The sequence below is a fragment of the Trichosurus vulpecula genome, chromosome 3, assembly GCF_011100635.1.
Source record: "Trichosurus vulpecula isolate mTriVul1 chromosome 3, mTriVul1.pri, whole genome shotgun sequence".
NCBI classification, from domain to species: Eukaryota; Metazoa; Chordata; class Mammalia; order Diprotodontia; family Phalangeridae; genus Trichosurus; species Trichosurus vulpecula.
Genome location: NC_050575.1, coordinates 25,940,875 through 25,953,444, shown reverse-complemented (window position 1 = coordinate 25,953,444; position 12,570 = coordinate 25,940,875). Strand labels below are relative to the sequence as shown.

General features: G+C 41.9%; 2 protein-coding genes across 2 annotated transcripts in view; one reads left to right on the top strand and one right to left on the bottom strand.

Moving 5' to 3' along the window:
- FSTL4 (follistatin like 4) overlaps positions 1–12,570 on the top strand; it is an 856,236-nt gene that overhangs the window by 338,370 nt on the left and 505,296 nt on the right. The gene's annotated exons all lie outside the window — the stretch shown is intronic.
- On the bottom strand, positions 5,442–7,370 carry LOC118844978 (splicing factor 1-like). Its single transcript, XM_036752998.1, has one exon. It carries the CDS (start codon positions 7,368–7,370, stop codon positions 5,442–5,444), a length of 1,929 nt encoding a protein of 642 aa, XP_036608893.1.

Genomic DNA, 12,570 nt, shown 5'->3' with positions numbered 1-12,570 from the left:
AGGCTCTTCACTCCTGCTCTGATCTGCCACTTAATTCCTCCCACCAGGTGGGCCTGGGGCCGGAAGCAACTGCAGCTGTAGTTCTGTAGCTGCCCCACCTCTGCTGCCCCTGGGGTGGTAGCCGAACTGTGAACTCCTTCCACTCCCGCAGCTTTTCCCACTAACCTTCTCTGTTGTCTTTGGTGTTTGTGGTTTGAGAAGTGTGGTAAGTGCTGCAGCTCACTGATTCAGGGCACTAGGGCATGCTCCACACAGCTCCTGGTCCAGTTGGTCTGCCTGCCCACGCTGGGCTCTGCTGTGCTCAGCTCCGCTCCCCTCTGCTCCCAGCTCCGTGAGGGATAGACCTTACCCAGAGACTATCCAGGCTGTCTTGGGCTAGAGCCCTGCTTCCCTCTGCCACTTTGTGGGTTCTGCAGTTCTAGAATTGGTTCAGAGCCATTTTTTATAGGTTTTTTGGAGGGACTTGGCGAGGAGCTCATGCTAGTCCCTGCTTTCCAGCCGCCATCTTGGCTCCACCCCCTGCATCAACTGTTTGACTGCCCTTTGGGCTAATCTGATGATTCTTAAATGGTCTTTGAATGATATTTTGAAATTAGTTGTTGATCAACATTTACATTTAAATTTTTTTCTGTTATCGTGTTTTAAAAACATTTGTAACATTGTCAATCTATCTTTCCTACCTTCCGATTTTCATAGAGATAATACTTTTTCAAGATTTTATACCTTTTTGAACAACTTATTCATTTTCTTCTCAATTCTTTTCACTTATTTCTTAAATTTAACCTACATTTCCTCTTTTTTTAATCTCTCTTATTTTCCAAGTACTCTTATTGTTATTTCAGCCAGGATAATCCTTTTTCTCTGAGAATTTCCTCATTGTTTTTGTAGATTTTTCTCTTTTCTGGTTTTAACATTCAGGTAATTCTTAACCAATAATATTTCTTGATTATATTCATTGTCTTCTTCTGTTTGCTTGTATTTCACCTTGAGGTCCCCATTTTGGATTTTATACGAGTGGTATAAGCTTTGCAACTTTCCTCTAGGTGGCTCAGACCATGTTTGATCCTAACTTGGTTTTGTGTGATCTTAACCTTGGTTTATTTCATACCTCATATGTTTAAACAGAAATTGGTGTCAGTCAGAATTCTGTGGTCTCCTAGGCCATCACTAAAAGCTCCTGTTCAGAGTCTTTCTCTGGGTTCTTTTCTTTACTGGAGCATTTCTAGTCATGTTTCTGGGGCAATCTTCTGACCTGTTCATCTGTTACTGCTCATTCCCTACCTAACCATTTCAGTGGTAATTGTTTTATGGCTGCAAGTTTGACCACTCTTGTGCTAGATGGACATATTTAATAATGTTTCACTTCGCATTTCTTGGACATTGATGGTGTACTCGCTTGATATTATTTCTATATTAATATGTGTGATAGTTGGTTTCCATTACGGCCTTTTGGTCATCTGAATGGGAATCCTAATAGCAATAATGGATTATAATAAATTACAATTTACTATTGTAATGTAATACCAGTATTAATAATAATAATATTGGTCTTTGTGGAGCAGAGTTTCTGTATGGTTGTTTTAATCTTTGTTGAGGAGAGTTACTGTATGATTGTAAAGTGTGGTTGGTATCATGTAGGGCCAGAAGCAATGGTTCTTTTAAGAAAAAGTAGTTTATGTTTAAGTCTTTAAATTTCATCCCTGACAGATGCAATGAGCCTCTGTATGTGTTTTCGTACCACTAGAGGACTATGTGATACTTTCAGTTCTACTTTTCCCTTTCCTAAATCCCATGCCCCCAAATAATGGTGTGATCTTCAGTAACCAACATGAGATTTTTTTTATTGATTCATTGAATAGTATATATCTATTGTAACTTTCTGGACCCCAGAATTATGGCGTGTTTTTTAGCATTGAATATAATTTCATTATATTGAGAATTCATGACCTCCAAGTTGGTCTGGATACATTAAACAGCTTCTTTTTTTAGCAACAACATCCTTTTTGAGTGATCTCATTAAAATTTTCTTCTCCTTTACAATCCCGAAGCAGCCATGGCCAAATTTAGAGGTGGTGCCAATAAATTTCAAATCAATCTTCTCCAGGGTAGAAAATTTAGTCTGTACCAGTGGAGACTTTCTCAGGGTGAGGGCATGTTTTTGTGTCCCAATGACAAAAGCTTTGAATATGATAATGTCATTGGTTACTTCACCATAGTGTACATAGCCTCCTAGTAGACTGATGCTCTTTTCAGACAGGTCATAACTGTTGCATGCTTTGTTAGGGAGTAACATGCAAGAAGAATTGGAAGGTAGAAAGGGATTAGGTTATGATGGGTTTTGAATGCCAAATAGAGTATTTCGTATTTTATCTTGGAGAAGCCAAAGGCTAATTCAGTTTTATTTGTGTGTGTGTGTGTGTGTGTGTGTGTGTGTCTGTAGATTAGGCCTGAACTTTAATCTATTACAGTATTTCAGGTTTGTAGTGATAAGGACCAGGACTAGAGTGGTTGCACTATCAGAGGAGAGAAGGAGTCACCATTCTACAGATGTTGTAAAGGTAAAATCCACAGACCTTGCATACTGATTGAATGTAGCAGGTGAGAGATAATGAGAATTTTAGGTTTGAGCCTGCAGTTTTGGGAACATGGTGTTGCTCTCTATGATAATATGTTATTTGGAATGGTAGGACTGTTTATGAGGAAAGAAAATGAGTTCTCTTTTGGGTATATTGAATTTACCATGACGACTGGACATCTAGTTTGAGATGTACATCATTAAAAAGTTTTCCAGTCTTTCTCCCCACCCCATCCCACCAACTCATCCTATATAACAAATGATATTTCTTTTTTTAAAAATGTACATTTGGTAGAAGAGGAAAAAAACAGATTAATGTATAGAAGAATTCTGAGTATATACAATATATAACTCCAAATAGCAATGTTGATTTTTTTCTTGTTTCTACTATTTGGAGCTCTGCTTGTTCTTTTTATTTTTTCCAGCATTCATTTTGATTGTTTTGTTTATTCTTCCAATTTATACTGTAATTTTCTCAGATGTTTTATTTCTCTCTGTCTCAGATTATTTTTGGTAGCATGATTACAACTCATGCTTTTTTGGTATACATCAAAAATTTTATAAATTTTCTAATCTCTCTTTTTTTTCTGTGCATTTGCTTTCTATGTGTGTTATAGGGAAGTAAATGATTGTGGGATGTGTTTTTTTATGCAGTTTTTCACTATGTTCCATTGTAAAGGATTGATTGATGTTTATTTAAGTCTTTTCAGACCTAAATTCCATTTGTTCTTATGCGGTCTTTTCTCCACGCCATTTGTCTCTAATATTATGCTTTCTCTAATTATATATTCTGTCGTCCTCTTCCTCAGTGTGATGCCAATCAGTGATTAAAGATCTTTCCCACCCATTCAACAGGCCTCAGATGGGGCCAGTAAAGGGAAGCTTGATTAGAGGTTTGTTTGTAGGCAGGCCTACACTCGTTACTTACTACTAAGACCCAGGCCTACACCCTTTCACTGATTGGGTGTGAAGCCCTTGGGCCCTAAAAAGGTTTTTGTGTGTGTGTGTGTGTGTGTGTGTGTGTGTGTGTATATACATCCAGAAGGTAGCCATCATAAAGTCAGAATTCAGCCCAAGAAAGAGCAAGAACTATGAGTCAATAGACCTGCAGAGAGAGTGCAGTGCAGAAAGTGGAAACCAGGAAGCTGGGGAGACCAGAGAACTGAGTGGGGAGACAATGCAGGCAAGCAGACAGTTGGAATTTTCGAGTGTTTATCGGAAAGCCCAGCAGGGTGGAAGGTTACAGGATGACTTGGTTCCATGCTGTAATACTGTGTTATAATTTCCTTGTTGTTATATTGAGGTAGACTTACTGGCTTGGGAATACAATTAGTGCTATATCAAATTGGAATTACTGGTTCTGGGATTTGATCCTCTGGTGTCTAAATAAATGTTACACTTCCTTTGCCTTCTACCTAGAGAATATCTTATACTTTGAGATTCCAAACTATACAGACATGTTCATTGTCATCCTCGAGATCATGAGTTTTGCCTTAATTGATACACTCGGTAAAGACAGTACTTTGTCTCTTCAGTTATTTCTGCTATATCCTCTTTATAATATTGTTATTCACATATGCTCTTTTCCCTACTTCCTTAACCCCTGCCTCCACTCTCCTTTTGTAATGGCAAGCAAAGTGGGACTTTTTGCTGTTTTTTCTTTTGGAACACTTCTTTTATTTTTTTGTTTGTTTGTTTGTTTTACTCAATGGAACATCCCCTTTTAATGCAGTGTTTTATTGTACACCAAATAGGCCAAAAGAAATTTCTGCAGAGAAAGCGGTGAGGAAGAGAGAGTGCTTTACACATCATTGTCCACATAATCACTCCATGAAGAGGGAAGGGGGGAGGGAGGGAGCAGAGGGGGACCCTCTCCCCTCACCACAAAACATTCAGACATTGGGACTAAAATAAATTGAAGAAAGACATTCTGTCAGCAGGAGGAGCGAATGGGATCCGAAAGCAGGCAGGGGGCAGAAACCCTGCCCCTGCCCCACAACGGGATTTGTGAGGGGCTGGACACAACTTCTTCAGGCTCTCTCTCTCTAAAACTCCCAAGTCAAGACGGAAGGAAGGCCCCTGATGCCCTTTCTACCCAGCCCACCATGGGGGAAATCTCCATTTGCTCCCTCTGCTGCAGAAAGCCAACAATCTAGGCCTGGGAAGAAGGAAAGGGGGCCTAATTGCAGAGGAAGACCGGGGACAGCATCTCCTTGGATGAGTCTGAGGAAAGGAAGAGAAAAGGAAATACAAAAGAAAAGGAAGAAAAACAAATAATAAAAAATTCACGATATGGAGCCAGCGTGTTCCGATTCCGTCCACAAAAATAAGTCAGGCTGCCTTGCCGAACGATCCTGTCCACCAGGGGCGCTGCTGAGGCTGTCTCCCCGGAAGGGTCGCCAGTGGGGGTGGAAAGTCCTCACTTGCATGGCGTGGGCCACTGCCGCGGGGATGGATCCTGGCGGCCCGTTTTGGGAGGGGCAAGGGGAGTTGGGTGAGGAGAGAGAAGACAAAGAAGAGACTCGATGCTACGGGGTGCCAGGAGAGCCCAAGCTGGCACCCCTACTATCACTTGCCTGCTTCCCAAGCGAGTCCTCAGTCGCCCGGGACAGGCTTCCTCGCACAGCCCAGCCCTGTGCATGCACACACACACAACATGCGTGCGTCCCAATGTCTTGCTCCATATGGTGAGGTTCCGCGTGTGTTTTAACGAGACCAATTATATATATATAATATTATATATATATAATATCATATATATATTAATATAATTATATATATAGAGAGAGATAGATATAGGTATAGATATATATAGATATATAGATATAGATACAGATATATTTTTTTTTCTTAAAAAAAATCCAGTCTAGTTCTGTGGTGGAGGCGGTGGGGGAGCTGGAGGCATCCCGAAGGGTGGCATGCCCGCCACCCCCATGCCCATCATGGTGACAAAGTTAGAAGGGTCCATGGGAGGCGGAGGAGGAGGGGGTGGGGCGTACATCATGCTGGTGGAACCAGGCGGCGGAGGCGGCGGGGGCGGAGGGGGCGGCGGGGGCCCGGGCGGCAGAGGTGGCTGGACCCCGGGGGGCAGGGGCACCATAGTGGGGTTGCCTTGCATCTGAGGGGCTCCTGGAGAAGCTGCGGCAGCTGCCTGCTGCTGTTGCCATGGCGGGATGGACACTGTGCCAGCGCTCGTGGTGGTAGTCGTCGTATTTTGCTGCCATGGCAAGGGGGTACTGGAAGCCATACTGCTGCTGGGCGGCGGGGGAGGCGGAGGCTGCTGCTGCTGCTGCTGCTGCCATGGGGGAAGAGGGCCAGAGGGAGGGGGTGGGGGCTGCCCACTAGGAGGCGGCGGCGGCGGCATCATGCCCATAGGCGGAGGCGGCATCATACCTTTTCCTTGATGTAGGCGATAGACCCCAGAGCCCACAGGCGTACTTCCCAGGTACTGATCCATTGGAGGAGGGCCATGGTGCCCAGGTGGGTGGGGCCCCTGGTTCATCGGTGGCGGTGGTGGCTGCATCCAGGGGGGTGGAGGCCCATTAGGGTTGTGGTGCATAGGATGACCGCCATGCCCACCTGTCAGTCTGGGCAGCGGATGGGGAAAGTTGTGAGGTCCACCGCCAGGCCCACCAGGTCCTCCGCCATGCATTCCATGGTATGGACGATTCTCTGAGGGCCCCGAGTTCATCCATGGTGGGCGGCTCTGGGTAGTGGACATAAGAGATGGCGGTGGCGGGTTGTTGGCAGGGGCAGCAGGTTGAGGAGCACTGGCCAGGGGTGTGGTGGCAGGCCCAGAGGCAGAGCCAGCAGAAGCTGGGACAGGAGCTTCACCCAACTCTGCCATGAGGGACAGGTATTCTTTATCCATGCGGGCTTTGTCCTGGGCTGACTGTGGGTCGCCAGGCCTTTGGAATTTGCAGTCAGAAGCGATGTGGCCGGCCCCTCCACACTTGGTGCAGACGGTGGTATTTGTGATGCTTCGGGTCTCTGAACTCTGCCATGGTCTTAAAATCCTGTTGTCATCCTCCCGGAGAGTCCCATTCAAGCGGGCTAACTCTCGAAGCTGCATCTTCCGTAGGTCATTCTGGTCCTCTGGGGTTTCAATGCCCTGTTTCAGAATGTTCCGGATCTGCTCTACTGCCTTTTTGACATTCTCCATGGTGTTGGCAGTAACTAGGGCATGGAGAGGCTCGTCTTCCCCTGGCAGCATCTGCCCATCCTTGCGCCCCACCTTGCCTTCCTTAACAGACCCTTTTCCCCGGATCATAATCTTGGCATTGCACTCTTTCTCGATATTCTTCAAAGTGTTGCCCCTGGGCCCAATGAGAAGTCCCAGGAAGTTGATTTCTGGATGCTCATCTTGCGGTATCCTCACCTTGTCGCTCACCCGGGTTGCTGGAGGTTTGTAATCTGCAGGTGGTTTGAAGTCGGGGTTGAGCGCCACCATCTCAGTCATGAGGTTGTGTCTTTCTTCCTCCAGCTTCTTCTGGGTCCGAAATTCCCTCGTGTTGAGCCGCTTCCCCTCGCTATTGTAAATGGGCTCAGGGGAAGGGGACCTGTCCTCAGGGTTAGGGGGGATGCCCAGGTCTCCTGTGCGCAGTTTGCGAGTCAGGTCTTCTATCTGCAGTTGCACTATATAAGCTCTTTCTTGCTCCCGAGTAAGTCCAGTGGGGATGACCGTGGGCATTCCCGGAATCACCGTCTTCTGTTCCATCGTATCCTGGTTCCATCGGCTCCTCTTCCGCTTCTTATTTGGGAAATCCAGCGGCCTGGCGTTCGCTCCGGTCGACATGGCACCCCTGGGGACCGGCGCCGGCGGCGGCGGCGGCTGGGGCGGTGAGGGCGGCTCCGGGGGGCGGCGACTTGGGCTTCGCGAACCTTCGCGGGGCCCGGCGGGCAGCGAGCCTCCTCCGAGCCGACCGGACAGCACCGTACCGTGGAGCGAGCCCGAGTTCCTTCCTCTCACGGGGCGGGCGCGGGGGCTACGAGGGCTGGAGCACTTCTTAGCAGCAAGGCAACCAAGTGCCTTTGATTGAGCCTTGCCTCTTTTTATAGGAAAACCCACACCCTTTTACTAATTAGGTCATGAGAGATGTGAATCCCTGGAGAAGTGTGAAGCTCTCTGACCCTGAACAACAACAGACATACTTTGAGGTTAGCCTTTTCTTTGGGGCTCTCACTCACTGGAAGAATGTTGTGTTATTTAACTAGAGGAGACTCTGGGTAGCCATTGTTAAGGAGACACCTAGCTTTGCAAAACCCAGATGTTGTTGCTTCTCTCCCTGGTAACTATGTATTGTGATGTGGTCAGATAGATAGAAGCCTGTCTGTTTGTCTGTTGTTTTGTGTTATTTTGCTCTGTTTATAATTCCTGTTTGTAATTTCTGTTTCTATTTGCTCTGAAAGTTCAGAGTGCTGACTTTTTCCCCTGAACTAAGTGAATGATATATGTATTCTTAATTAAAGTGAGATTGTAAACCCCTTAAACTTGCTTTCCTTAGAAAAGCAGATCAAAGAACCTGTGCTAATAGCCTTCCTGTGTGCTGGTGTTGTTGGTCTTACACAGCCACAGTAGCTGCAAGTAACATTGTTGTTACATCTTTTTATCCTTTCCCTCAGTTTTTGAGCTTTATACAAATTACTTCTTCCTTTTTGTTTCTACTTTCTTATTGAGTTACTGAAATATTCCCCTCTTTTTCCCTAGTTAAGTACTTAATTAAAATCATGCCACCTTTCCTTACCTTCAGCTTCTTTTTTTTTTAAACTTTCTTCACCTTTTTGAAAAAAAATGTTTTCCTACATTTTCTTCATTCTTTCTCTTCTATTTCTCAGGGCACATTTGAGTATGACCCTCACTTGTCACTCAAATGAGATTTTAGTCCCTTTCTTTTCCAACCTCTCCCAACCTATGTTTTTCTGAGGGACTCTTAAGCGCCATTTTCTCTTCATTATTAACGTTGAGTTATTTAGGGTACATCCCATATCCCACCCCATATCCCCCCTCTATATTCTTCCTCTCATCAGTTAGTTAATCAAAAAGCATTTATTAAGTGGCTCACTCAGCATTGAAAATACAAAGAAAAATAAGAAGAAAAGCCATTCTCTCAAGATCTTATAGTCTAATGTGGGAGACAACATTCAGATAATTATAGACAGAAAATACATGCAGGAGAAATTTTAGAAAAAAAAAAAACCAGTAGGTTATAGGCATTAACATACTGCCAGATCTCTGTAATTTCTTGCCTCATGTGCACATACACGTGTACGCACATATGTGCACAGACACAAATGGTGTATCTGTAGGCAGCAGGTTTTAAGGTTGAATCTACCCATATTTTTAGTCAGTTGCTCCACCAATACTTCTTTCATTTAAGATTCACTTTCACTATATTTTCTTGGTGTCCTTTTAGAAAGAAATCCCTTACTTGTCTCTATTGTTATTTTGCTGTTGCTTTAATCCCAACATGTGTCTTGTTCTTCTAGTTTTTCCATCCTTTTGTTTCTCCTGCTATAATTTAATTGTTACTTGTGCCTTCTTTTGTTGTGCTCTTTCTTTACTTTTCTTGTATTTCTTCTTTCTTGGCCATTTAATTCCATGTTGCTTTTTAATGCTTCAAATGACATTATTTTATCTATTATCCATCTTTTCCTCCCTACAATCAGGTAAAGTTTTGTCAGATATTTTACCTTCAGTTTTATCTTTAGTTTCTTGGTTGCTAAGAACTTGGTTTTTTTAAATTCAATACTGTGTTTTTATGGGAGTAAACTATTCCTGTTCTTTTAATTTATTTTTCTTTTATTTGAAAATGTTTGTCTTGATTACTTGAAGAATTTTTTGTCTACCACTGCAATTGTTGACTTTAACCACTGTCTTGTAGTTTGCAGTATAGTTTTTTTTTCTATTTTTATTTTTTAGGCTGTGATCTTTGGATTAATTGGCGGTGTTTTCTGTGTTCAGAAGTTCTACATTGTTATTGTTGTTGTCTGTGTGTGTATGTTGTGGGTGTGTATCATTTTGTACATTATGGTATTTGGGTTTTTGGTTTGTCTTTTGCTTCTGGAAGAACAATGATCATTAACTTGCCTCTTTCCTGATTAATCTATTTTATTTCCCCAGTGTCATGTTTTCTTTTAACGTTATTGTGTTGAGTTTTCTTTTCCCAATTTGTTCATCCCTTCTGGGTATTTCCATTCCCTATCTGTCTCCCTTTTGTTTCCTCAGAAATATTTGTCATTGGGTACTCAAATGTGTCTATTCTGCCAATTATTTCTGTTGTACAGACCTCTAATTCTCCATTCATGATTCTTATTTCTCCCTTGGGAACACCTTCATCTTTTCCACATTTTTGAGGAATTCTTGGGATCCTCTGCCTCTTCAGATATTCTTCTATTTTCCTTTTCCTTTTAACTTCCTTAGTGTAGGATGGAACTAGGTGATCAGTAAATAGAGCTCTCTCTATCTCTCTCTCCCTGAATACTGAAACACTTGAAGTCAAATCTTGCCTCAGTCACTAATTGTATACCTCTTGGGGATTTCACCAACTTTTGTGTCAGTCTGTTTCCTCATCTGTAAAATGCTGATAATAATGACACCCACCTTGTAGTGTTGTTGCAATGATAAAGTGAGATGAAAAATCCAAGAAACTTCTGCCTGATATATATCAAATACTATGTATACAGCCTTGAAAAGTACACTACCAAGGTAAGTGAACTTATGCACAGCATTCAAAACTTCTCCATTTGCTGTAACCGATGGTTCCATGTATGGATAGTGTGGTGGTGTCTGATGGATCACCTGTGTTTTCTTGGTGTTAATTGTTAGGCCAAAATTAGCACAAGCAGCAGAGAATTAATCCATATTTTGTTGCATTGAGGTTGATGCGCATATTGCCAGAGCTAGCTCAGTGTTTGGGATGCTCAGAAGGAAAGTTTGAGAGAGAAGAGGTCTTAGACTCACAACCAAACTGAAGGTCTACAGAGCTGTTGTGCTGATCTCATTGTTGTATGCCTGTAAAACATGGAAAATCTGCCAGTGCCATGCCAGGAAACTGAATTGCTTCAATTTGAATTGTCTTAGGAAGATTCTGAAGATCACCTGGCAGGATAAGGTACCTGACAATGAGATCCTTACTCAAAGTAAACTAACAAGCATTCAAACTCTACTTTGGAGAGCACAACTCCAATGGGCTGGCCATGTTGGTCGAATGCAAAACAAACTCTTGCCAAAAGACTTTTAATGAGAATTCACACAGGGCAAGTGCTCACATGATGGTCAGAAGAAGCAATACAAGGACACTCTAAAGGTCTCTATTGAGAGCTTTGGAATTGGTTGTGTGACATGGGAGACACTTGCACAGGACCACTCAGCATGGCGTGCCTACATCAGAGAAGGTGCTATGCTCTATGAGCAAAGCAGAATTGAAGCAGCTCAAAGGAAATGCAGGATGTGCACATTTAGAGAAACTCCTCCAAATGTTCACACGGACTATTTGTGCCTTACATGTAGTAGAGAATTTTGAGCCTATATTGGTCTGATCAGTCACAGTCAAAGACATTGAATCTTGACTCTAGCAGAGTGACGTACTTTTGGTCCTGTTAGAGAACAAAGAACAACCAACCAATCAAATGCTATATAATTGTTAGCTGTTATTATTAATTATTTTAAAATGTTTATAGTGTATCTTCAAGGCAGTACTGAATCAAAATAGTGAATCCGTGGGACACTCTCTTTTTCCCCCTCTGCTGAGTTAACAGATGAATATTTAGGGTATTGTTCAGCTCATAGTCTGACAATTATTTTATAAAATTGTCCTGGAATAGGATGTTTTCTTGGGTGTGTTTTAGATAGAAATTGAAAAACATTTTTGTTTCTTGCAAAAGGAAATGTTAGTATGCTATATAACTTCCTCTCCTATCCTTCATATCCTATCTTATAACCTCCTCCACCCCTACCCCCACCCCCTAAAAAATTGGGACTTGTCATTATGGAGAACTTGATTTGGCTAGCATAGAAATCTACTGATTTAATATAGAATTCAGTCATCCCTTATAAATTTTGTTTTCATTTAGGGAGTAAGCTTATTTTTTATGGCAGTAAAGGTTGATGCTTTTAAAACCTAAGAAAATATAGAAAAATATCTTACTTTCAGTGTATTAGATTGAAATATTAATTAACAAGAACATTTTTTTGTTGTTCTCAAAGTTTTCTATATTTCCTCAGTTTTTAATGCCTTAATCAGTGCTTTCTTTGGGAAACATGCTTTGAGATTAATAGGATTCACATAGGTTTCTACATTTCAGCATTCTGCAAAAAACAGGATACCCTTTTGAGTTTTATTGATCACATTCCCAATATCACATACCAGTTGCTTCAGCAATAATGTACAACATTCGTACAGCATAATATATGTCATTCGTGGATTATTAACACTCAAAAAAACTAAAACCTAAATATGGTGAAATGACATTGACGTAAATTGGGAATTTTCATAATGATATTTCCAACATCATGTAAGTTTTCTATGTCATGTACTAAATAGATTGCTGCACATTAAATCTTGATGCATAGCTTCAAGTTTAGACATAAGAAATGTGACTGTTGGAAAGACATTTAAAATCTGTTTTTCAAAATGCAGCAAAGAAAATTATATTTTAACTACCCCAAAAATTATTGTGAGGAAGTATCTTCTAAACGTTAAATCATGATAGAAATGTGAATTGTTTTATGAGACAATATGAATAATGAAGAGAGAAGCAGAGTTAGGAAGTATTTTAATCAAATGTTATTGCTTATATTTATTTGCTATGTGACTATCTCAGTGCCTTAGTCTATTTCCTAAAAGCATCTTGTAGTATATTTGCATATATCCATGAGTAAATGGAACTTTGTGAAAGGGAATGATTGAATTTTGTATGTGAAATAACATTGACCTGCCTCTGCCAAAAACAAACAAAAACCCAAAAAATCACAAACTAACATGGTTAATCATACT

What these genes read in the sequence shown, in the direction of transcription:
- LOC118844978 (XM_036752998.1), bottom strand. Translation starts at nt 7,370, where the DNA reads ATGTCGACCGGAGCGAACGCCAGGCCGCTGGATTTCCCAAATAAGAAG.